At 44.5% G+C, this 25,300-nt stretch overlaps 1 protein-coding gene across 2 annotated transcripts; it reads left to right on the top strand.

Moving 5' to 3' along the window:
* Positions 1–1,564: 1,564 nt before the first annotated feature.
* Positions 1,565–24,877, top strand: PTGR1 (prostaglandin reductase 1). 2 transcript variants are annotated; one of them, XM_066616353.1, is made up of 11 exons: positions 1,568–1,646; positions 2,738–2,782; positions 4,729–4,844; positions 9,166–9,211; positions 10,877–10,936; positions 11,896–12,063; positions 13,773–13,890; positions 16,829–16,981; positions 19,382–19,487; positions 23,252–23,370; positions 24,707–24,877. In XM_066616353.1, the coding sequence occupies exons 3-11, from the start codon at positions 4,739–4,741 to the stop codon at positions 24,815–24,817; spliced, it is 987 nt and encodes a 328-aa protein (XP_066472450.1). In that variant the 5' UTR covers positions 1,568–1,646; positions 2,738–2,782; positions 4,729–4,738; the 3' UTR covers positions 24,818–24,877. The 2 variants fall into 2 exon arrangements, with proteins under 2 accessions (XP_066472449.1, XP_066472450.1); XM_066616352.1 differs by lacking the exon at positions 2,738–2,782 and having other exon boundaries at positions 1,565–1,646.
* Positions 24,878–25,300: the final 423 nt, after the last annotated feature.

The raw sequence follows: 25,300 nt of genomic DNA, 5'->3' as shown, positions 1-25,300 counted from the left end.
GAGTTTACATTGCTGCCTAGGAATGCTGTGAACTAAACTGGGTGACCTACTACAGGGGCCTTGTAGTTCTGGTCTGAAGGTATAAGTGTTGTGTGAGGAATTCCTGGGGTTCACACCCTCTCTTTTTGGGATGCCAAGTGGCAAAGATCATATATGCAGCAAGGATCAAATGTGCGCTGGGCAGAAATCAGTTAATTGTGTCAAGCCACAGTTTCCTCGTGCTTTCGACAATTTCCTCATCATTTACCCCCTTTCAAGCTCCTGAGGTAAAATAACACTTTTTGAAAATGTTTAACTATTTCTTCAATATAAGTTTCACTTTCTGTGTTTGAATCATACTAATACACATTTATTTCATTTAAAGGATTTTTATACCACTTTCCTAAAAACCCAAAGTGCTGTACAACAAAAGAAATACATCATTAAAACATCAGAAAGAAATATTGAAATAAAACCATCAAAACCATACAAACAATTTTTTTGAAAAAACAATAAAAGAGCTGATAGCTGATGTATAACTCCTAAGAGTTAAGGAGTTCCTAGGGATTATCTCCCTTCTCAAAGGTCAATACACATTGATATTTATGGAGAAGACCTGGACTGCATTTCTACTTTCAAAGCACAAATTCAGCTTTAATCCACTTTTAATAAATGTTTTAATCTGTTTTTAGTATGTTGTAAGCCGCCCTGGGTCCCTTTGGGGAGAAGGGCGGGGTATAAGGAAAGTTGTTTATTATTATTATGTCTGTTTCTCCAATGCATTGGGGGGGGGGTTGGACAGTAGTTTGTTAAGGAATCTGAGAGCAACCTTAACAAATCAGTCTCCAGAATGCATTGGGGGGGGGGGAATGGAAGTGCATTGAAATTAAAGCTGTAGTGGAAAAACAGCCCTGGATAGGCTGAGATTGAGCTATGCAAATTTATTTTGTATAGTTTATTTTGTGATGGCTCAGGCAACCGGGAAGCCTGGGCCCCAAAGATTTCCCTCTCCTCCCTACCCTCTTCTCAGCCCTAAGGTCCAGACCAGGGGTGGGCAGACTTTCAACTTTAGGGATCCTGGACCTTCATTGTATAGAAGAGGGAATTTCAGCAGGTGCAGCTTGTCATCTGAAGCTGTGGTGACAAGCTGTACTTGGTGAAACTCTCTCTCCTACACAATTGTTAGTCTGGGATCCCTAAGTTGGAAGATTTCCCACCCAGGTCCAGACCAGACTTGGAGACGAGCAGTGCAATCCTATGCATGTCTCTCAGAAGTAGGTTCCATTGCCTTCAGTGAGGTTTATTTCCAGGAAAGCGTACATAGGATTGCAGCCCAAATCACTCTACTTCTGCAGCAGCATATGAAGATCTCAGCCATGTACTGGCAATTCAGCAGGAGTTTCTTGCTGGTCTTTTTATGGTGGGGAAATAATGAAAGGTTTAGGAAATTTTTAAAGAAAATATACAACTTGGAAATTTAGTTTCTCAATGAAATGCAATTTGGTCTTTTTTTTTTTTTTTTGCTTGTCATGTTGCAAAGTTGCTGCAGGGGGCATGCCAGAATATAAAACAGATGTACTTGTGCAACTTTCTCTTCTCGGAAGTCTGCAAAAGCAGAAGCAACAACGTAGCTTTTGTGGGTGCAAGTCTTCTAAAAAGGATTACAGGTTAGTAATGGAAGTGGGGAAATAACTAACAGGAACATGTAAGCACGACAGCATTTTGTATGTAAGCTGTTTAAATTTCTTTTGGGCTAAGTGTTCTTTTGAAAAGAAATTTTTCTGACTGAAACTAGATCAAGTTCAGACTTTGTCCTTAGGAAACCCTGAATACTGCTTCCAGTTTTCATGGTTACAAATGGAAGAGGATTGTTTTAAAGACATCTTCTTTTCTTTCCTTCTAACCCTGCCCAAAATTTATTTTGAGGCCCCTTCAAATATGTAGTTACTCAGACACAAATTGAGTTGAATGGAACTTGTTCCCAAATAAGGTTAAGTGAACTTCTTTAGGCTCCCATTTGGTGAATGAGTACATGGAAGTGTGCCCAGTTGGAGTCAGAAGAGCTTACTTCTGAGAAAATACAGAGGATTGAGGTGTTTGAATGTGAGATAGCTGATGACTAGCTACCTAGGAAAATGTTTGACCCTACTAACAAACTGATTGCATGGAATAAGTCTAACAGGGTTCAGTGGGGCTTGATCCCAGGAGTGTGTGTGTAGGATTGCAGCATTAGTTTGTTGATCTTTAAGATGCCTTAGAACTCTTTATTGTTCATGCACTCCCAATTAGAGAAAGTGGGTACATAGATCTTTCCATTCAGATTTTGGCAGAAAGAGTAATTAGATTTTGAATTTGCCTTTTCAGAATTTCGGTTTATATATGAAATTCCATGTTACAACATTGATCCCTTGTCTGAGATAATCCCCCCCCCCCCGGCTTATAACTTTATATCTGCCTCTAAAGTAAAAGTCAAATCCACATTGGCTAGAATGGACATTCTGAATTATTTTCTGGGTTTATCCCATCAACAACATTTATGGGGGCTTAAGTCTGCTCTTCAGTTTGAAACTGCAGAGAGAGAGATGGAAGTTTATACTTCAAGTAAATGTGCTGCTAATGATGGCAGACTTTTAAGTTTATGCAAGGTAAATATCCCTTGAGAGATTCTTTAGGAACAATGCATCCATCATTGCTGATGACCGATATAACATGTTATTCCTTTGTGCATTCAATAGTAATTGCTATCATTTGCTTTTAGCATGCAGCTTGTTTTGAAAGAATAATAAAATGAAGGCAAGTCAGGGCAAGTATTTTCAATTTTTTTGAATGTTTTGAAAACGAGAGTTTTAATAAGGCTCAGATAAAAATATGCAGTTAGTTTTAACGTTAACAGTTTAAGCATTAACTTTAACTTTAAGCATTTAACTTTAAGCATTTTTGTTCCTGTTGACATGACACACAGTTTAAAGCAGGTGTGCAAATATTGTGCAAAGAAGTTGAAGTTCCTTATCACTTTCTTTTAATACAGAGTTTGCTTTCACATAGTTTGTGGGTGTTGCTGCTGGCTGCTTATTTGTGAATCCTGCTGTTTCTTATCTGCACTTAAAATAGATTAGGAGAATGTTGATTTTACTGTCATGTGAACAATCTGTGTTGATCACTTCCAGCTTTGTTACTAGATTGCTACCTTTTGAAATGGGTGTATGGTTTTTAAGGGCAATTTATTGATTTTCCTTTCCAAAAGTTTTTCCTTTCTGGGCCAGTTTGGACAATAAGATTCAAGTAGAGGTCCTTTATATGAGAAGGAATTTTCTGTTCTGGGCCTCCACTCAGATGGTATTATCCAAGTGAACCTTCAGAGTGTTGCATGTCACCACACTTCAGGTGTATAAAATCAGGAAAAAGTGAGAAGGATGTCCTGAACATAATTGCCCCTGCCACATGGCAACCACGACAGACAGCAGGGCAGATATTGGAGAATATCAAGATGGAACATCCTAAGAATTAAAGAAGAGCCCATGCTGGATTGGATCAGAGGCCCATCTACTTCAGTATTCTGTTTGTAACAGCCATTAGTCAAATGCCTCTTAGGGCCCAATCCTAAGATGCAGCCATGCCAACAGGGCATGCACAGCATCTTGGGGGGGAGGGCCAGCCATGGAGGCCTCCTCAACGTAAGGGAGCATTTATCCCAGGGGTGTCAAACTCATTTCATACTGAGGGCCGAATGGTATTCATGATGCCTGCTGAGGGCGAGAAGTGACATCGTTAGGCAGGAAGTGATGTCATAACCAAAAATAAACACTTTTTCTCACTTAGGAATTCATTAAGTACAAATGACAGAAGAGAAAACATGCAAATCTTTATCATATTTCAAGATATGGGAGAGCCAAATTTTCTTGGGGGCTGCCCTTTTAGCAGTAACACCTCAGCACTGCTCAGCAGCTGAGGGCCTGGGGGCTGGATAAAAAGCTTCCACGGGCCACATCCAGCCCCCCCCCCCCGGCCTTATGTTTGACACCCCTGATTTATTCCCTTACCTCAGAGCTACATTGTGGCTGCATTGGTGGATAGGATTGGGCCTTTAGATGCTCCCAAGTTGGACAGAGAGGCAACAATAGCCCCTTTTCATTCCTAGGATCATGAGACAATGGTGATAACTGCCTCTGGTCATTTGTGAATTGTACTGTTTCTTATCTGCACTTAGGTTAGGAAAATGTTGATTTTACTCTTATAAGAGCAATCTGTATTGTTGATTCCTCCCAGCTTTGACCGCTGCCTCTTGAAGCAGGTGCATATTCTTTCAGGGCAATTTATGGATGATGTTTATAGCAGTTTTTCCTCTCTGGTTCAGTTTGGACAATACCATCCAAGTAGTGGCCTGCTATATAAGGGTTGTGTTGTTCCTAAAGAATCTTCCAATGGATGTTTACCTTGCATATCGCTGGCACAAGTCCAAGTTGATTTATTGCAGCTGTTGGGGCTTACCCCAAGGAGAAATGTGACAAAAGTTCCCTTATCCCAAGGAGATCTCCAGCAGCTGAAATTCCCCTGCAGGATGCCCTGAAGCCAACGCCACTACATCGCCATGCAGGAGTTTAGTTATGATTGGTGTTTAGTTATGATTTAGTTATGAAAGATGTTTTGTCATCTTTATTTGCAGTGGAAAGTTAGGAAACTCTGTGTTGGAAGAATGGCTGACTTGCTGATCAGTTCTATAATACTCAGTAATGCTGTTTGATAATTCAGGTGGTGGAAGATGGTGCGTGCAAAAGTTTGGATTCTAAAGAAGCACTTTGAGGGGTTCCCTACCCACAGTAATTTTGAATTGCAAGAAGTGGAACTGCCAGCACTGAAGAATGGAGGTAAGTGGGCACCCATTGTTTTGAGAGCCCATGGGGAAAGGTCATAGCCAGGGTTTCCTCTAATAGGTGCATATTGCTGCGCAGTGGCTGCAGTGGCGTACCTAGCCCATCTGTCACCCAGGGTAAACTCACATTTTTGGGGCCCCCACGATTTAATTAATTAATTAATTAAATTATTATTACTGTATTATAGAAGATAGCAATGTAAAAATGGTAAGATGAAATAACTTTAGCTTACAAAAACTTGTGCCACATTACTTTGTTAGGGCACAATCCTAAGCAAGTCTACTCAGAAGTAAGTCCCATTGTGTTCAATTGGTCCTACTCCCAGGAAAGTGAGGTTAGGATTGCAGCCTTAGGACCCAATCCTATCCAACTTTCCAGCTGCAGTGCAGTCCCAAAGTAAGGGAACAAATGTTCCCAAACCTTGAGGAGGCCTCTGTGTCTGCCTCCTCACCACAGAATGAAGTGCATGCCCCACTGGCATAGCTGCATTGGCACTGGAAGATTGGATAGGTTTGGGCCTTAAGTTGTCACAGGGTTGTGAATATTTTACAATCTTGGCACATCTCCCACACATACAGTTCTGTCTTAAGTAGCATTATGAACTCTGAAAATATCTGATCAAAAGCATTCTCTCAGAGACAACTGCATCCTAAAGTGTTCTGGATCTTTAAAATGCAATGTAAGAAGTTGCCCATAAATCATAATCCTGAGCACATTTGTTTGGAAACACCTGTTTCCCCCTAAATGGGATGAAGGTGTTATAATTATACACTAGAAACAAAAAAAAAAACAGCTGCCAGTACTCTGAGGCTACAATCCTAACCACACTTACCTGAGAGTAAGCCCCATTGAACACAATAGGACTTACTTCTGAGTAGACCTGGTTAGGCTTGTGCCCTGAGTTTATTAGCAGCACATCTGGAGGGTTTTGGAAAGGGGAGAGTGATGAATTTGCTGGGGGAGGGGAAGACTTTGTTTTGTGTGTATCTGCTAATTGCAAACTGATGCAAACTGAGACCCAGAGGCTGTTTGGTTGCAATCATAACCTCACTTTCCTGGGAGTAAGTCCCATTGAACACAATAGGACTTACTTCTGAGTAGACCTGGCTAGGATTGTGCCTTTCGTCTTATAATAGCAGCTAACATGGGAAGTTCCCCCGCAGGAGGAAAAGGGGGGATGGCTGAAAAGGAATGGGTATTTTTATTTTTTAATCAATTTTTGGAGGCAAAGCCATCAAGAGTGACTTTTTTTCTTTTTTGAAGGGGGAGGAAAAAGAGAAAGGTGAGGATTCTTGGTTAAGCTGACACAGACCCCCACGCCTATGTAGGTCTACTCAGAAGTAAGTCCCATTTGAGTCAATGGGGCTTAGTCCCAGGAAAGTGTGGACAGGATTGCAGCCACACAGAGCAAGATTACAACTCACCCCAAAGTAGATGGGGGCTGCTCACACACATACACCCCAACATGCAGATACCACTCCTATTCCCTCAGGCAAGAAGGAGGAATGCAAGCTGGGGCATTTGGACACTCCCCCCCAAGAGGGGGTTGGGCTCCCTCCTTCCCAAGCGGAGGAAAGCGCTGTGCTGCCTGTACTTACTCTTCCCTCCCAATTTGAAGCCTGCCAGGAGCGGCCCTGTGCTGATGAGATGCAGCACCTCAGCAGCTGCCCAGCCAGCCTTCTCTCCCACCTCACACTGCCCCACCCACCTGTTCACAGCCACAGAAAAGCAGCAAGTAGGGAGGCAGCAGCTGAGCTGAGCAGCTACAGCCACCTCTCTCCCCCAGATGCCTCATGACGCCCCTGGAAACTAGCCACACCTCCCTAGGAAGGCCCCATGCACAGATTGAATACCTCAGCTCTATGTAGTTACCTGGGAGTAAGACCCATTGAACACAATGGGACATACTTCTGAGTAGACAGAAATTGGCTGAGGGGGGCAGGGCTGTAGAAGCAGGTCAACTGCTTGGCTGATACTCAGCCAGTGGAGAGTCCTGAGTGCCTGCAGAACAATCCCCCGTTCAGTACAGCCTCCCTCCCTCATCCACCTCACACAACCTTCTCCTCCCGTCTCCCATTGCGCCCCCTCATCCTGGGTGTCCTGGGATTGGTCAAGGCTGGAGTGCAGGGGGTGCCTAGAGGGCCTGCGAGCATTCTGCTGCTTTTCCAGCAGAGATCATGAGCACCCCTTCTCCTTTAAGAAAAAGACAAATGGGCAGGGAGGGGGTGATGCTAGTGGAGCCACCCCTAGAGGGTCAACGCTCGGAGCATTTGCCCTGCCCTAGGTCCCCCAGTGCATGGCTGCACAGCAGTGCTACGGCATCTTCTGGCCCCCAGTGATGATGTCAGGCGCCATTGCCAAATTTCTGGGTTGTCAAGCTCTTAGCAGGGTGGCTGCATATCTTAGAGGGAACAGTTGTTTGTATCACCTGTTCTGTGTGCAGAAGGCTTCAGGTACCATGACTAGCATCTTTACATAAGGCAGAGAAAAATTTGTGTCACTGATAGTCTGTGTTTATAATACTGACCTAAGGGCCCAATCCTATGCCTCCCCAGCACCATGTGATACAGTGGTGCCAAAACAGCCATTGCTGTATTCTGCAGGGCCAGAGCAGCAGCCAAAGGACAAGGGAGCATCTGTTCCCTTACCCTGTGTAGTGCCCCCACAGCCCCTATGGGTGTACTTGGATATGCAGCAGCAAACTTCTGTTGCCCTGGCAGCGCACAGGTTTGTGCTGCATCCTGTGAGGGAGTTTTGGGCTGTGAAGGCCTCCTTAAGGTAAGGGCACATTTGTTCCTTTGCCCTGGGGTAAACCCTCACTGCCCTGCTAGGTTTACTAGGATCTGCACCAGCTATATAGCTGGCACATCTAAATGAACCCAGGAAGGCGGATTGAGGCTGGGAAGTTGGATATCCCTTCCCTGTTCCTCCCTGCCCCTTTCTGCCTCCCTCCTGCCCCCCCCCCTTTTTATTTAACGGCACCAGGGTTCCTTTGCTATCTGCTGATGTGTGGATCTTGTTGCTCATCAATTATAGTGGCAGCCAGGCCGTGCTGGATGCTATGTCACACTTTATGACAACAGTGACACAGTTCCTCACCAAAGGCTGCTGAGAAAACTCCACAATCAGGGAATTAGAGGACAGGTTCTCTCCTGGATTAGGAACTGGTTGAGGTCCAGGAAGCAGAGCGTGGGTGTCAGTGGGCAATTTTCACAATGGTGGAAAGTGGAGTGCCCCAAGGATCTGTCCTGGGATCTGTACTTTTCAACCTCTTCATAAACGACCTGGAGGCAGGGCTAAGCAGTGAGGTGGCCAGGTTTGCAGATGACACCAAACTTTTCCGCATGGTGAAGACCATAAGAGACTATAAAGAGCTCCAGAGGGATCTCTCCAAACTGGGAGACTGGGCAGCAAAATGGCAGATGCGTTTCAATGTAAGTAAGTGTAAAGTCATGTACATTAGGGTAAAGAATCAAAACTTTACATATAGGCTAATGGGTTCTGAGCAGTCTGAGACAGATCAGGAGAGAGATCTTGGGGTCCTTGTAAACAGCTCAATGAAAGTGTCGACCCAATGTGCGGTGGCAGTGAAGAGGGCCAATTCTATGCTTGGAATCATTAGAAAAGGTATTGAGAACAAAACGGCTAATATTATAATGCCGTTGTACAAATCAATGGTAAGGCCACACTTGGAGTATTGTGTCTAGTTCTGGTCGCATCTCAAAAAAGATATAGTGGAAATGGAAAAGGTGCAAAAGAGAACGACTAAAATGATTACTGTGCTGGGGCACCTTCCTTATGAGGAAAGGCTACAGCTTGGGCCTCTTCAGTCTAGAAAAGAGGTGCCTGAGGGGAGACATACAAAATCATGCAGGCGATGTACAGAGTAGATAGAGATGCTCTTTCCCTCTCACATAACGTCAGAACCAGGGGACATCCATGAAAGTTGAGTGTTGGGAGAGTTAGGACAGACAGAAGAAAATATTTCTTTAGCGTGTAATTAGTTTGTGGAACTCTTTGCCACAGGAAGTAGTAATGGCATCTTGCCTGGATGCCTTTAAGAGGGGATTGGACAAATTTCTGGAGGAAAAATTCATTACGGGTTACAAGTCATAGTAGGTATGTGCAAGCTCTTGGTTTGAGAGGCAGGCTGCCTCTGATTGCCAGGTGCAGGGGAGGGTACCAGGGGAGGGTACCGGGACGCAGAACAAACACTAGTTCCGGCAGCGTAAGGATGTCTTAGGATTGGGCTGTCAATCTTCAACGTCTTGTTCAGTTTGGCCATTAATCTATTCAATTATCTTGTTTATTTCAGAGGTACTGCTTGAAAGTGTGTTCTTCAGTGTTGATCCCTATATGAGGTATGATTCTTTTTGTTTGATGTTTGGTTAATGTAACATTTGAATTATAGTCCTAAAAGCAAAGTTGGTTTTGACCATGGTTGCCCCTTAAATCATCACCCTATCTTCACATAGTAGCTTCTTCCACACTGGAATTACATATTCATTGGTCCACAGATGTATGTGCTCTGTCTGCAAAGTTTGAAATTCTAGTAATTTCCTTATGGTTTTACTTTAAAACATCTATACCACCTTTCCCTTTTGCAACAAAGGGCCCAAGGCAGCAAACAGTATAAAATACAATAAAAATTCATAAAATATTATAGAACTGAAAAACAATAAAGTTGCAGATGTTAAAGCTGCAAATGATAATAGCAAGGAACCACTGGAAAGCAGACACACTTTGAGCCCCTGCCAGATGACCACCTGGTAGGACAAGCCGCAAGCAAGATTGTTAAATAATTTACCAGCTTTTCTATCTCAAACAGCAGCTTGATCTGCAGACATTAGTAGATTATGGGCACAATCCTAACCCACTTTCCAGCACCAACATAAGGATGATGCAGCTCCGAGGTAAGGGAACAAACATTCCCTTGCTTTGAGGAGGCCTCTGTGAGTGGCACCAAACTGCAGGATGCAGCATATGTCCCATTGGCACCACTATGCCAGTGCTGGAAAGTTGGTTAGGAGTTGAGCCAAAAATGCTTATCTTCATGCTGCAAAAAGATTTGTCTGATTCATTTGGGTATATCACGCTGCTGCTAAAAGAACAGGAGCAGGATAGATTCTGGTAAGCCTAACCCTAACCTTGTGCCATACCCAGGGCTGGTATAGCAATGAGACTGACTGAAATGGTGGTATTGAGCAGCAAACGGGAACAGTGAAATAATATGGGGTGCTCTGCTACCCACTGAGTCATTTCAATCAGCTCTCTGATCCTTTTCCTGCTTGCTGTGAAAAGAGGTCTGGGGCGGTGACAGCCCGAGGTGGAAAAGAAAAAACCGCTGCTGCCTCACCTTTCTCTTCACCTACCCAACTGCTTTGGAAGGCAGGGTAAAGTAAACAAAGTAGAGCATGGCCATCTGGAGCTCACTTCCCCACCTTCAGCCGTGGAGGTCAGAGGGCCAGAGCTGGAGGTGGGGTGTGGACTGCCTCCCTCCCCTCAAGCACCTGGCTTCTGGGAGATGGCAGCAACAAGAGCACATGTGCATTAATGGGCACTGAAGTTTGGGGGGCCATGGCGTGCACACTTGTGGAGGTAACAAATCCTCTCAGACTGCTCCTGGCCATATCACAAACTTTGATTTGTATAAGGATTTATTTGCGTACAGTGTATTGCGAAGTGTTAATTGCTCTATCAAAATTTAGATACAAAACAAAAGGCATAATAAAAGTCTGAGGGACAAATAATATCCTGTTTTTCAATGCTGGTGCAGCTGTGCCAATGGGATGTGCACTGCATCCTGTGGTGGGAAGGCAGTCACAGAGGCCTACTCAAGGTATGGGAACTTTTGTTCCCTACTTCAGGGCTGCATTATGGCTGCACTGATGCTGGAAAATTGGATAGGATTGGGCCCTGGTCCTTGTTAAGGATCCCCTATAACAGACTTTGGCAGAATAAATGCTTTCCATTGCTGTAGAATCCTTCTCTTTCTGACCTACCTGCCTCTTATTTGTTCTTCACAGAATTTACAGTAAGCTGTACATGAAGGAAGGCGAAGCAATGATCGGCAGTCAAGTCGCAAAGTGAGATCTTCCTCGTTTTCCAATCTTTCTACAGATATTATTTATAACAGCAATTAGATTTGGCATTGGTTGGTTAAACATTGGCCGAGGAGTTAACGACTTAATACAATTGTAGCAAAAGAACAAATAGCAAAGTAATAGCTCCCCTCCCAAGTTAAATAACTGTTACAAAATATCTGCAGTCAGTTGGATTTGTTCTTGGGAATATTTGAGCAGTCAATTGATAAGCATTGACATCCTATCGCAAATCTGAAGGAATGTTGTTGGGATGTTCAGACAACCCCTGACAGATACATAAGGCCTTTTCATAGTAAAAGTGTATACACAAATGTTGGGATGCACCAGTGTGAACTGGAACCAGCAAGTGTGACCCCACTCCCCCCTTATATGACTCGGCCCAATCCTATCCAGTTTTCCAGTGCTCTTGTAGCTGTGCCAATAGAGCCTGCACTGCATCCTGTGCTGGGAAGGTAATCACAGGCCTCCTCATGGTATGGGAACATTTATTCCCTTACCTTGGGGCTGCATTACAGCTGCACCAGTACTGGAAAGGTGGATAGGATTGGGCCCACATGTATCTACATATCTCATCATGTTGCCTGGTATTTTTGACAACAACGATTAACTTTTCAGGTTACTTGATGATAAAACATGAACAGCAATAACTGTACATTTCTGGCAGTGAATCATAAGTGCTGAATTCCTTGTTTAGCAACATATATGATCTTGTCTGTCATGGCTCATGATTGGTGGATGTTTTGTTGCATGTGGCAAAATTAGGGGTGTGGTTTTTGTTGCCATTGTTAAACAAAAAGTCTTAAAAGCTGAGCAACTTAAGTTTTCCAAAGCAAATTTGTCAAACCCTGATTTAGAAAGTGCTTATAATCCTTTGTGATTTTTAACACGTACAGTGCTTTTGTTGAGTTGTGAAGTCTCTGTTTCTTGTGTTTTTTTAACAGGGTTTTGGAAAGTAAGAATGCTGCATACCCTGTAGGGGCCTTTGCTGTGTCCAATTCAGGCTGGAAATCTCATTTTATTTCTGATGGCAAAGGCCTCTTGCTAATGTTTCCTAGTTGGCCAGAAAAGCTTCCCAGATCTCTGGCTCTTGGGACAATTGGCATGCCTGGGTAAGTGCCTGTCATCTGTATGGTTTTCAGTTGTCTTTAGACTTGGCTGCCTGGTGTTTTGCTATCTTGGAGGGCATTGAGGATAGAGGGAGAGCTTCTCCCAATAGTGCTGTCTCCAGAATTTTGGAGGCCCCTGAACAAAGTGCCCTTAATCTGAGAACAAACCCAAAGTTCTATCTTTATACTTTTGACCCCCTTGGTTCTTCACGCAACAAGGGAGTGGAGGCACTGTTTGGGCCACTTAAACCCTTTGCCATTCTTGGGCTCTTTCCCATCTCATCTTTAGAGTTGGTCCTTCCCATCAAGTGTGGGCTAAGGTTTAACCCTGCATAACAGGGGGTTTGTTACGCTGCTATTAGGCTGCTCCTTGATGGCTTCCTTCAGGGCCAGTTCATCCATGAGGCCAACTGGAAGTAGCCATCTCAGGAAGCAGAGTAGTAGGGGCGCCCAGCTCTGTTCACCCATTTGCCTGTACTGCTGTTCCTCCTCCTCCTTCCAGTTTCTGGATTGGAAAAGGAAGAGCAACAGAGAGGAAGTGAAGGAGAGTGCGGAGCTAGAAGTTGGAAGAGTGAGAGGAGCAGAAGCTGGCACATGTTTGGGTAGCATTTGGCAGGCTGGCTTGGGCCTCTTGGGCTGGCCTTAGATTCCCTCCATGTTTGGATGGTACAGTGAGCTATAATCCTCTTCAAATGCTACTTTAAAGAGCTTGTGCAGTTTGCTTTCTCCTGCTGGAGGAACACAGGCATCTTCTCACATAGTACCCCACTGGTACACTGACAAATCTAATTTTGGGAGTTCCTTACTGCAGCAGGTGGTTCTGTTTGCATGTCTAAGGGAAAAAGCAGCAACAAACAGATGTGCGTCTACTGTTGGAGAGGAAAATATACACCTTAAAGGTGGAGGAAACGCCAAATAGGAAAGGTGTGTGAATGGTGGCACACTAGCGTGGGTTAGTAGGTAGCTGTGCAGATGAGGGACTTTGATCAACTGTGACTTGTGTAAAGGAGAGAAAAGTTGCAACTGTTGAACTTTCCTCTTTCACGCAGCTCTTAAAGGCACTGGAACATTGTTCTCCTTTGCCTCTGGTAAACCTAGATCAGAATATGCTATAAAACATTGCTTTTCAAACTGTGGGTCAGGACCCACTAAGTGGATTGTGAGCCAATTTCAGGTGGGTCCCCATTCATTTCAGTATTTTATTTTTAATATATTAGATTTGCTGCTACCTTGGTATGTGACTGCAAGTGGGAAAATGTTACAAATCTGTACTTTTAACAGGCTACTGTGTATATGCGTTTAACAATGATAGTAAATGGGACTTACTCCTGGGTAAATGTGGGTAGGATTGCAGTGTAGGATGGTTAAAAATTTTCCTACTTGATGATGTCATTTCCGGTCATGATGTAACTTCCAGTAGGTCCTGATAGATTCTCATTCTAAAAAGTGGGTCCCAGTGCTAAAAGTTTGAGAACCACTGCTATAAAATGAACGGAATTGTGAATTTCGCTATTTTCTTTTCCTTGCATGACAAGCTGAACCTGCTGAAATTCTTTTCTGAATGTGCGCCTTACGATGTACAAGAATTTGTTTCTAGTATGATTGGGAGCTTTGAGTTCTTCCTTGGGCTCTTTCTTATCTTGTTGTTGGGACAGCTACACAAAATGTAGTTTTCTTTGATTAACAAATAATTTCCTTCCTCTTTCCCACAGCCTTACTGCATACTTTGGCTTATTTGAGATCTGCAGGATGAAACCAGGAGAGACAGTACTGATCAACGCTGCAGCTGGTGCTGTGGGCACTGCAGCTGGGCAAATTGCCAAAATACACGTAAGTACTGGTCATAACACTGCATCTTCGGTCCTTTTCAGATGAAAAATGTAACCAAAACCTTTCAGAGGAAAAACTTTTCTGCTCCTGTTGGAAAGTGGATGCAATGCTGCCAACAAGACACTGGGGGGGAGCAATGTGTTGCCCAGGAGACAGATGACTCACAAACGTCCTGCTCAGACTTTTACTATTATCCCCTTTGATCTTCAGGGGTGTATCTCTACGTAACTTTCTTCCCCCCCTTCAATCCTCCAGCTCTCCCTTCATGAACATCATGAGCAGGAATCCTAGAGCTGTTCTCTCTACAGAGAGAGGCCTCATGACATTGTGAACTCCATGACCAGCTGCCTGGAGTCCATGCCATGCTCTTTGAAACCTTTTTTTACTGTCTCAGCTCTTGTTTTGTTGTTAGCAGCGAACTAGCAGGGATTGGTTGGGAGCAGCTGAGAAAAGGGTCTTCTGGTATATGATTGCTTGATTGAGACCCCCTTTTCCAACCACTTGTTCAGTGTGCACATGAAAGGAGGAGTGGGACTGCACCTGCCAAACACTGGCATGCCCTTCTCACCGCATCACTGATCCCTACACATTCAGCTGAATACATGCAAAGGGCCCCATATACAAGTAAAACCCACCAAGTATAGAGGCTTTCACATAGTTCAAAGCTCTGTAAGAATTGTGTCCAGTTCTGGTCCCGCATCTCAAAAAAGACATAGTGGAAACGGAAAAGGTACAAAAGAGAGCGACTAAGATGATTACGGTGCTGGGGCACCTTCCTTATGAGGAAAGGCTACGGCGTTTGGGCCTCTTCAAGCCTAGAAAAGAGACGCCTGAGGGGAGACATGATTGAGACATACAAAATTATGCAGGGGATGGACAGAGTGGATAGGGAGATGCTCTTTACACTCTCACATCACACCAGAACCAGGGGACATCCACTAAAATTGAATGTTGGGAGAGTTAGAACAGACAAAGAAAATATTTCTTTACTCAGCGTGTGGTTGGTCTGTGGAACTCTTTGCCACAGGATGTGGTGATGGCGACTAGCCTGGAAGCCTTTAAAAGGGGATTGGACAAGTTTCTGGAGGTAAAATCCATTACGGGTACAAGCCATGATGTGTATGCACAACCTCCTGATTTTAGAAATGGGCTATGTCAGAATGCCAGATGCAAGGGAGGACACCAGGATGCAGGTCTCTTGTTATCTGGTGTGCTCCTTGGGGCATTTGGTGGGCCACTGTGAGATACAGGAAGCTGGACTAGATGGGCCTATGGCCTGATCCAGTGGGGATGTTCTTATGTTCTAGGCCCCTTTCACACATTCACCTCAATATGTGGCGATTGGGGCCCCAATCCTATCCAAATTTCCAGTGGCCAATGCAACCGCAATGCAGCCTCAAGGAAAAGGAACAAACATTCCCTTACCTTGAGGAGGCTTCTGTGACTGCCCCACAACCACAAGGTGCAGCAAATGCCGTATGAACACAACTGCACAGGAGCTGGAAAGTTGGATAGGATAGGGCCTCATTTCTGCCTCTGAGATGGCAGAGGCAGGAGGTGTGGTTTCTTTTCCTCCTCCACTCATCCAATTGCGAGTGTGAGAGAGTGTAGATCCTAGGGGTGTAGTGGTTTGGGAGGTGGACTTAGGCCTGGAAGATACCGGTTCAAATCCCCTCTCAGCCATGAAGCTTCCTGGGTGACCTTGGGCCAGTCACTTTCTCTCAGCCTCACCTACCTCACAGGGTTGTTGTGAGGACAAGAAGGAGGGGAGCAGCTGTGTACACCGCCCTGAGCTCTTTGGAGGAAGGGCAATATAAAAATGTGAAAAATATATATATATATATATAGTCAAAGGATGAAACTGGGGAGAGTCAAGTGTACTGAGCATGTCCCTGACTGATGAAGTGAACCAGGCAAGGATCTGTTTAACAACACTGGTCAGTTGGGCATCTTTGACTTGATTCATACAGGTTGAGACTCATTATTAAGGATCCAAGAACTCATAATGGCAAAAAATGCACAATAGCAAATCAATTTAAAAAATAAAGTCTCTTTCCTCAGGTGATTTAAAAACAGCCTTGTTGACCTTTGTAATGCACACAGAGGCCATCAGTCTCTCTCCAGGTACACTAGGAGGCATTGATCCCTCCCTTCACCAGGAGCCCCAGCAAGGGGTAAAGAATGTAGGAGGTGATAATTGCCGCCATTCAGCCTTCTTTCACCATGCTCAGGGGAAAGGGAGAGAGAATGACTGATGGATTGTCAGTTGGCTGCCCTCTCTGGCATTATTAAACCATGGTTTTTCTTTAATTTAAAGGGCCCTTCTCATCAGCTTTGAGATAGAAAAATTTGTGAATACTTAGGTTATACCTGTAATCACTTGTATGACTGTCTCTGCAACAGTAAAAAGCAGTTTTTAAAACTGTGATTTTAAAGGGGTGCATTTTTCTCCTTCTCCAGGGGTCAGCACATTCCTTCTCATTTGCAGGGACCATTCATGTTGAGTCAAATCCATGTACACAGGCTGGATCTGTACCATTGCCTGTGTATGTTTACAGCATTGTGCTGTTGCATCTGAAACTTTTCAAGGGGTTTCCTGCTACTCCAGAAGCCTGGTGCTTCATCTGCAATCATGAACAGGAGCATAGCTTGCTGCAGGAATCTTGCAAGCTGCAAGAAGTCTAGTCAAGCTGTGACTGGCTAAAGCTCATTGTAATGCAATGTCATTGCACTTTAGCTTCATATTGCACACCCAGATGACTGGAATGTGCAGAGTTTTGAAAATCAATGTGGCAAAAAGGGCTTTGTCTTGGCACAGGTCTGGTGGTGTGTTGTAGCAGCATGTTTGTATTTTGTAGATATCCCTTTTTTGTGCTTGAACTTGTGTAAGAGTTGAAGAAAAGCACATCTTTTCTCCCCCTTCCCTTCTGTTTTTCAGGGTTGCAAAGTGGTTGGCTGTGCAGGTTCTGATGAGAAAGTGGCCTACTTAAAGAGCATTGGCTTTGATGAAGCCTTCAACTATAAGACAGTTTCCCTGAAAGAGGCCCTGCAGAAAGCTTCCCCTGATGGCTATGATTGCTACTTTGATAACGTACGTACAAGCTGAGCTCAACTCTAGGAAGGTCAAACTTTCCAGTGTTTATTGAGTTGGCTGTTTTGCTGTTGAGCCGTGTTCCCACACATGCTCTGGAAAGTATGTGCTGCTGTTAAACCTATGGGTCACTAATCATTATGCACTCTTGAATCATTGGCAGTGAAGAGTTCAAAGAGGTCATTGTGATTAATGTAGGATTTATTAGGGGCTAATCATCAGTAATAGGAAAACTGAACATCATAAAACAAAGGAAGTTTAATAGAAACAAGAGATGCAATTGATCAGTGGTTCCCAAACTGTGGGTCTGGATTGGGGCGCAGTGGTGGGTCACGACCTGAATTTTGGTCAGTTAGCAAACAGTGATAGATAATTAATTCCTTAAAGGCCTGAAGGTATTCAAAAATCAGATACTGTAGCTGGTAACTGATCTGCAAGGAGCTGAGCTCCTGCAGTTTGCAAACAGGTATAAATATAGGGAGATAAATGTTTGTAGGTCTTTCTTTCTGTTTATGACTTATAAATGAGTAAATATTATTTCTAGATGTCATTTTTTTAAAAGTCTGGTAAGCCTAGGTGGGTCCCAATAGAATGTTGTTTTAAGAAGTGGAACCTGGTACTGAAAAGTTTGGGAACCACTGCAATAGCTCAATACATAATTGGCCAGGCAGAGGGAAACAGAAATCCCTGAGTTTCTCTAGCATCTGTGAAAGGACACACTGGAGAAATAGGGAAAGAGAAAGAAGAAAGGATCTGTGTTGAAATTCTGCTGAGCAAGGAAAGAGCCAACTTGTGGAAAGAAGAGGTTTGGGATTTTTTATGGAAGCCTTTACTGGAAGCCTTTTATGGAAGTCTTTAGCATGTCCATAAAAAAAACTGAAAGGGAGGGGTGAGTTCAGCCTGAAGCTAATTTCTGGGGTCATAGATGAAGAATTGATGGAAGAATACAAGGGTGAAAGGTTTTCTTCCAATGAAAATAACGCACATGGGTGTTGGCAGCAGTTCGAGGATCAGAACTGGAACAGGGGCAAAGTCTTAAAGCTCCATTGTACAGTTTGCTCTCGTCATAAAGTGTGGTTTGACTGATGTTGCACAATATTTCCTGCTTGTGCTTGTCCAAAGAAGCAAAGGTCACTGTGAAGCACAGAAGCCCCAACTTTTGACCCCTAAAAATTAGTGGTGGGATGAACACTGTTTCACTTATTTTTTTCAGTCTTTCCTCATGAAGGCACTTTCTAAGTGCTTGAGAGAGCAAACTCACAAAAACCGTAAAAAAACAACTGGGTCCTAATCCAGTTAGGGTTAGGCCTGCAATCCCCCTCACACCTTGTGGATCAAGAGATACTCGGCCACCCCCTGCTTTCCTTTTCCAAGCTTACCTGGCAGTGTAGTATAGATGGCAGCAGCAACATGGTCTCTTCCTTCCTCCCTATTTCTAGCATAAGTGGGTTCACGTGTAAACCTGCTTGAGATCATGATCTTCCATTCCAAATAACTAAACTTATTGCACAATCTACATGTAAAGAACAGGATTGAGTCCATACTTAGCACAGCAATAGTGCAGGTTGTGTTAAGGGTAATGAAATAAACTACACCTGCTAGTGATGAAAATTCAGTGACTTCCAGGAAACCATAGAGAACTGAGGAAGGAAGAGCTGAGAAGATGAGAAAAGGCTTGTTTTTATTTTCAATGAAGCAACCTACATGCAGAGAGTGTGTTGAAAACAATCATTGTTGAGAAGAATGTCTGCCCAAGGGTGCCTCTGGATTACACCCTTAAAATGTAATTACATAAAATGGTTTCCAAAACAAATTGAAGAATTGACCCAAACACAGAAGATACTTGCCAGACAGACCAAAAGGGAACTAATTCCCCTTTTTGTGGCTGGGAGATCTACTGGATGCCACCATTGTGTTGCCACCTATCAAATTTTAGGAGGCAGCTGGGGCTTCACCAAAAGGTTGCAGGAGGGGGCAGACAGAATCATATGGGGAAAGGTATTCCCCTCAAGCACTTTGGTCTGACTTCTAAGCTGTATAATAGTTGTTATACTGTGTAAAAATAGTCATGACACATGCTCTTCAAATAAGCTATTTTGCAGCTGAATCCTGGATATGTCAAGACTGCTTGAAGCTGATGAAAATTTTACTCGACCCACAAGGGATCTGGGTCATCTGTGGGGCGGAATGGCTGTGCTGGAAGGGGGAGGAGGAATATCTAGTAAAGGAACAAGATGTTTTTCTTCCTTATGATCAGTATTCAGGAGCAGAGAGGTCATCATGTGTGCTGATGCGACTGTTCCACAGTAATGCCAATTTTATCAGTGACAAATATTCTTTCATCTCTTCTGAGTGATACATTTTGAATGTTTTTTCTTTCTCTGCTTATTATCTGTGTAGGTAGGAGGAGAATTTTCGAGTGTCGTTCTAGAACAAATGAAAACATTTGGGAGAATTGCTGTGTGTGGTGCGATCTCATTATACAATGATGTAGTGCCTCAGAAAGGTAAAAACTTTTTTCTTTGTCAGCTTGGTTGCTTTTGGAAGGTGTGAGACTTCTAAAAAACATTTATTCTTCAAATATGTTTTGCTTTGACTTGAAACAAATTCTAGCAATTTGAGGAAAAATTTGCTAAGCATCAATTAACCTATCATATTTTAGCCTTTTGTTCTTTAGTTCAGCTGTCATTGTATCTGAGCTCTTAATGTGCCAGGCTGTTGTCAGTGTCAGAGCTGGAACAAATAGTGTGCAGCAACTGGTGAACCTCAGTGTGGATGCTCATTTTGCTCTATATCAAATTATGCTTCCATAATAGTGGTTTTTAAAGGGCCAGATGGAGGAAGGAGCAATGTGAGAAGGAGACAGGGCCAGATAGATGTACACCAAGGATCAGAACGCAGCAATCCTGTCCCCTTAATTTGTGGCTCCCTTAATTTGGCCTCTTTAAAAGTAGGACGAATGTCTTTCTTGGTTTAAAGAGTGTGTTGAGAGAAAGGAATGAGGTAAGGTGGCTAGCTCCAAGATGGAGTGGAGGAAGGTGGCAGGGGTCTGTTCATCACTGCCCCCTAATCTGCTAACCCAATATGGCCATCATTGTTCACATCAGGGATGGGCTGGCTGTCATTCCATAGACAAATTATTGTGGGAATCAGATACTCAGAGTCCCACAAACAAACCTGTTGTGGGGATGTTTTGAGGGCAGCTGACAGTGGCTTGCTGTGTAGTGCCTGTTGGAAACGCAGGCAGAAACATTCCCTCTAACATTCAGGTTTTGAAGAGAAAGATGAAGCCTTTGTGTGGTAGCAGCGTTAATTATAATACAACCTGAAAGGTGTGTGTTTGATAGCAGGGCAGCATCTCTGATTAGTTAATAAAATAGGATACATATAATGTAGTGCTTTTGTATGCCACTAGAGGGTAGTGGTGAACCAAGGAAGACAATTGCTTCCTCACTGAAAACCATTTTAGGTTACTTCTTCTTAGTCCTAGCTTTTGAAATTCTGTGGTACTAAATTCAGCATTGCAACATACAAGGAGGTTTCTTATCCTCAGGCTGTAGTTAGTCAATTACATTTTTGTTCACTGCCCTCACCTCAGCATTGCTCAACAATCCCTACGTTTTCTGAAGTCAAAGGCAATTTAGATGAAAGTGAGTTAGCTGTTCTCTTTAGAGCTGTAGCTAGTTTTGCATACCACCTTCAGGTGATCAAGTTGTGAGAATTGGCATTACTGCTTTATTTTTGCTTGAGCCAGTGTGATGTAACTTGTGGTCAAAACCCCATCTGTGGGCATGAAGTTTGTTTGGGTTGACTTAGGGCCCAATCCTATCCAGTTTTCCAGTGCTGCTATGCCAGTGGGGTATGCACCACTTCCTGGGTTGGGGAGGCGGTCATAGAGGCCTCCTCAAGGTGTGAACATTTGTTCCCTTACCTTGAGGCTGTATTGCGGCTGCACCAGTGCTGGAAAGTTGGGTAGCACCTCCTTTGGTGCTAGTTTCTCCTCAGGGACCTTCTAGGTCTAAGGACAGCAAATGGGATGGGATGGGAGAAGGAAGAACCAGCCCCAGTCTTGCATTGGTTCTGCACTCAGAATTGCAGGTGTCGTCTTTTTAAATTAAAAAGTGATATTTTTGCTCTGAGATGCAGTGATGGAAATGCTTGGACTGATCAGCCTTCTTGATAAGCTGTGTAGCCACTGTGCAGCTTCCCTTTCAGCAATCATGCCATTGCTGAGCACTCCACAACAAGTCCCCATACAGCTCCACATTCTCAGGGGAAAATTAGAGGGAACATTGTCTCTGATTGGCTGCTCGGAAGGAGAAGAAGCAGAACAGTTTTGGACAGGGATTAGTGCCTAGGAAGGACCTGATTTGCTGTGAGGTGAAAGGTGTCCTTGCCAGTGGCATCGTTAGGGTGGGTGCGGGCCACACTGGGTAACACACTTGGGGGTGACACCACCACTCACCAAATTTTTAAAATCTTGGTATTTTCAAATAATACCATCATGTTATATCAATTGATGTGTAATTTCATGCAGAATGCTATGAAACAAACCACGTTGAAGTATCTCTATTCTATCAGAGCGTGGCTAGAGGTGCAGCCGAGTCCTGCCCAGAGTGTGAGAGCTGCGATCCCCGTTGCACTCCACGGGGCTTCCTCTGAGTGGACCCACCTGGGGTGAGGCTCCCAGTGCCAAGCCTCAAAGGTCTTCCCGGAGGCTCAAGGAATGCCAGGAGGACCTCCTATAGGAAGAGCACAGCCTCCCTGAGATGGCAGTGACCTTCTGCAGGTTGGGCGGAGATGCTTACTTGCGCCCGCCTTCCGGCCAGCACTCTCCCTATGGCGGTGAGGCTCCCCACGTGCGTGATGCCACGGTGATCTGGAGGTTGTTTACTCAGTGGGACACCTCCTGAAGCCCTGGTTGTGCTGGCAAGCCATGCACAGGGTCCTGTCTCAGCTCCGCAGCTTGCCATGGCCAGTCACAGCTCCCGGAGCAACGCATGGCTAGGCGGCAGGGCGCCTGTGCCTTTGGGAGGGGCTACAGGCCGTGTGGAGCCTGCTCCCAAGTGGCCCAAGCCCCACCTGTGACCCACAGCCTTGGGCAGATGAGGAGGGCCTGGAGCAGCCGCACAATCGCAGAGCCCCTCACCAGCAACCCTGGTGGTCTCCGCAGCAGGTGGGCTGTGTCCTCTGGGAAGCAGCAGCGACTGTGAGCACTGCAGGCACTGGTGACCTGCGGAGGCTGGCAGGGAGGCGAGGCCTACCTCCAAGCTAGAAGGCAGCAGCCCACCCCCTTCCCACTCACGGAGCCAGGGACTGAGTGCACACTCCAGGCATGTCTGCTCGGAAGTGTCCCACTGTGCTCCATGGGGCTCACTTCCAGGGAAGTGCCTGGAACCTGCATGGCCTGCAACCTGCGACTTTCCTCGGCAGAGCCCGTCCAGACCCCCAACCCCCCACCTTACACGACCGAACACTGGCTGGCACATGGGGTCTAGTACAGGAGAGGCCTCCTCAGAAGTTGCACTGGTCTTGAGTTCAAGGTGGGCTGGATGGGGTCAGTGTCAGTACTGTGCCCCCGTGCAAAGGAGGAAGAGGGCTGGGCGCTGGTGCCCTAAGAGCCCACTAAGACAGCCCAGCTCCCAGCCCTCCTCCAATCCCCCCACAGGGGAGGAGACTCATGTTCTAGGCTGGGCCAAACAAACCCCAATCTCGCTGCTTACATTGCGCAATTGGCAAACCATGTTGACATATCTCTATTCTATCAAAAGTCATAACCAAAGCCCAGCAGCTGTGGAGTGATGGGACATCACCATGCCCACTGCCTAGGGCATTGCCCCACCCACTGCATGAGAGGAAGTCCATCATAGGGGTGATGCTCTGGCCACAACCCCTAGTGTTGCCACTGTTTGTTGCTCAATTGCATCTAGGTGGTAAGATGGAAATTCATATTTAATAATTTTAACAAATAATTGACTGAAACATCAGGCTGTTGGCTAGAAAAAGCTACAATGCAAGGTTGTATTTTAATACTGTTTACCCTATTTTAATACAATGTTTGAGGTTTTTTAGCATAATTAAAATATAATTTTATATGAACAAGAGCATATAGGATTTCCCATGAGGAAATGAAACCTGCATAGGACTGGTTCCCAGGTTGTGGTAGGAGGGGCAGTCCACTGATCACATGATGATCAGTAGCAGGAATCTACTGGTATAAACTGACATGAAGGCTGGATTTGACCAGTGCTTTCTCTCTGTCTCTCACAGGACCTTATGTGCAGACACACATGATCCTTAAACAGCTGTGCATGGAAGGGTTTGTGTTCTCACGCTGGGAGAACAGGAGAGAAGAAGGCCTGAAGCAACTGTTGAAGTGGGTTGAAGAGGTAAGAAACTGAGCACAACCAGGAAGTTATGCTATGTTCCCTTTAGATCAGGGGCCACCAAACCGGCCCACTTTCCTTCTGAGTGCAGTGCAGCAGCAATGCCTTACTATTCTGCGCTGCAGCCTCCTTTCTTGGCCCAATTTTCATACAACCTCACTTTGGACAGCCATTTCCGCTGCCTGTTTCCCCAGAAGACTCTACGCCTCAGTTTCTTGGGGGAAGCAGTTGCGTGCCACAAGGCTCTATGAAGATCAGGCCTAAAGAAAGAGGGGCTGCCTATCCAGGACTGTGTTTCCCCTGCAGCTTTAATCCACTTTCAATGTATAGGTTGAGTTTCGTTACTCATGAGGGTTCTGTTCCCAGCGCTCATGTGGATGATTAAAAAATCACACTATAGCAAATCAATTTTTAAATCACCTGAGCAAAGAGACTTTGTTTTTTAAGCAGCCTTACTGACCTTTGTGATGTTAAGATAGAGTCATTAAGATGACAATCCAACAATCAGTCTCTCTCCAGGCCTTTAGAAAGGATTATCTTTCTTTCACATGTTCAGGGGGAAGGGAGGGGGTCACTTGGAGAGAGAATGATTGATGGACTGTCAGCTGGCTGCCCTCTCTCTAACTATTGTAAAATCTACATGTGTTCTAGCATTGAAGGTGAAATTGTAACAGTATAGAGTACAAATATACATCTGGAGCACAGAAAAGGGGAAAAAAATGAATTTTTTTTTGAAAGGCCAGGCAAGTTTATTTCACTTTGGTTTGTTTCAAAGTCATCACATAGTAATGAGAGAAAGAGAGTGAAAGCCAGTCCTAGGATGCCCATTCATTATCATTTAAAAGATGCAGGTGAGAACTTTGCTGAGGTAGAAGAAGTGTAATGCAGTAGCACTACTCAAAGTAAGGATGTGAGAGGATGGTGGGGGTGAGTGTGCTTGGGAAAGGGTAAAGAAGGGGGGCAATCAGGCATCTTGCCCTGGACCCAATGGCAGCTCTCAGTGGTCCTGCTTCTTCATCCTTCCACTTCAGGATTAGCCCCAAGCTATGGCTGCCAGAGGCACAAGTCCCCTTTAAAAAAAAAAAAAAAGGTGGGTGGGTGGGTAGGTATACGGAGCAGTTTAACCTGTGGAGAAGAAGTAACTAGACTTTTGAGGCATAAAAAGCGAACAAGTGCTTTGAAAATACAGATTTACTATTTTTATTGTAGACTGTATAACTTCAATCTGAAAGGATGTTGTCTTCCCTCCACTTCTCTTGAAATTATAATTTAAACCAGATCTTTGTTAGGTTTTTAAAAGGTATAATCAAAGTACATGGTGTGTCTTTTTTGTACACAGGGGAAAATTAAGTGTCATGAACACATCACGGAAGGATTTTTCAACATGCCAGCAGCGTTCATGGGAATGCTAAAAGGAGAAAACATTGGCAAAGCAATAGTAAAAGCATAACTAGCACATGGTTCTTTCTTCCAAGAAATGCTGCACAATAAACTCCACACCTTTCAAAAATTGTATGCTGTCTGCCTTCTTGCCCGAAGCTCATTTGTAAACATGGTGTGGTTTGTAGCTGATGCAACTTGCTTGTGGCAAAGCGTGAGCAAACCGAGTTTTAGGGGAGGAGTTTGAGACATAGTAGTAATGATGGTGGTGGTGGAGCCATGTATTTGAACTTCTGTGAAATGGACCTAGGAAGAAAATGGGGTAAAGCAGGGAAGGGGAGAGTGGAAACTCCTAGGGCTGAAAGTGAGGAGAGTCTTGTGCCCTGCCTTTCTTTCAGATACAAAGTTTCTGGCTTAGCTGGAAACGTGAGCCACGGCACTGGTACGCCTACCTCCTCCTTGGAGGCATTCAACTTAGTTCAGATATTATTCGTGTCTTTGATGCAGGGAATCCTGCAGGAGGTGGATTATCTAGACCTTTTTCAATCCAGCT

This window comes from Tiliqua scincoides, chromosome 2, assembly GCF_035046505.1.
Source record: "Tiliqua scincoides isolate rTilSci1 chromosome 2, rTilSci1.hap2, whole genome shotgun sequence".
NCBI lineage: Eukaryota > Metazoa > Chordata > Lepidosauria > Squamata > Scincidae > Tiliqua > Tiliqua scincoides.
The sequence above is the reverse complement of the archived record's forward strand: the minus strand, read 5'-3'. Positions and strand labels throughout refer to the sequence as shown.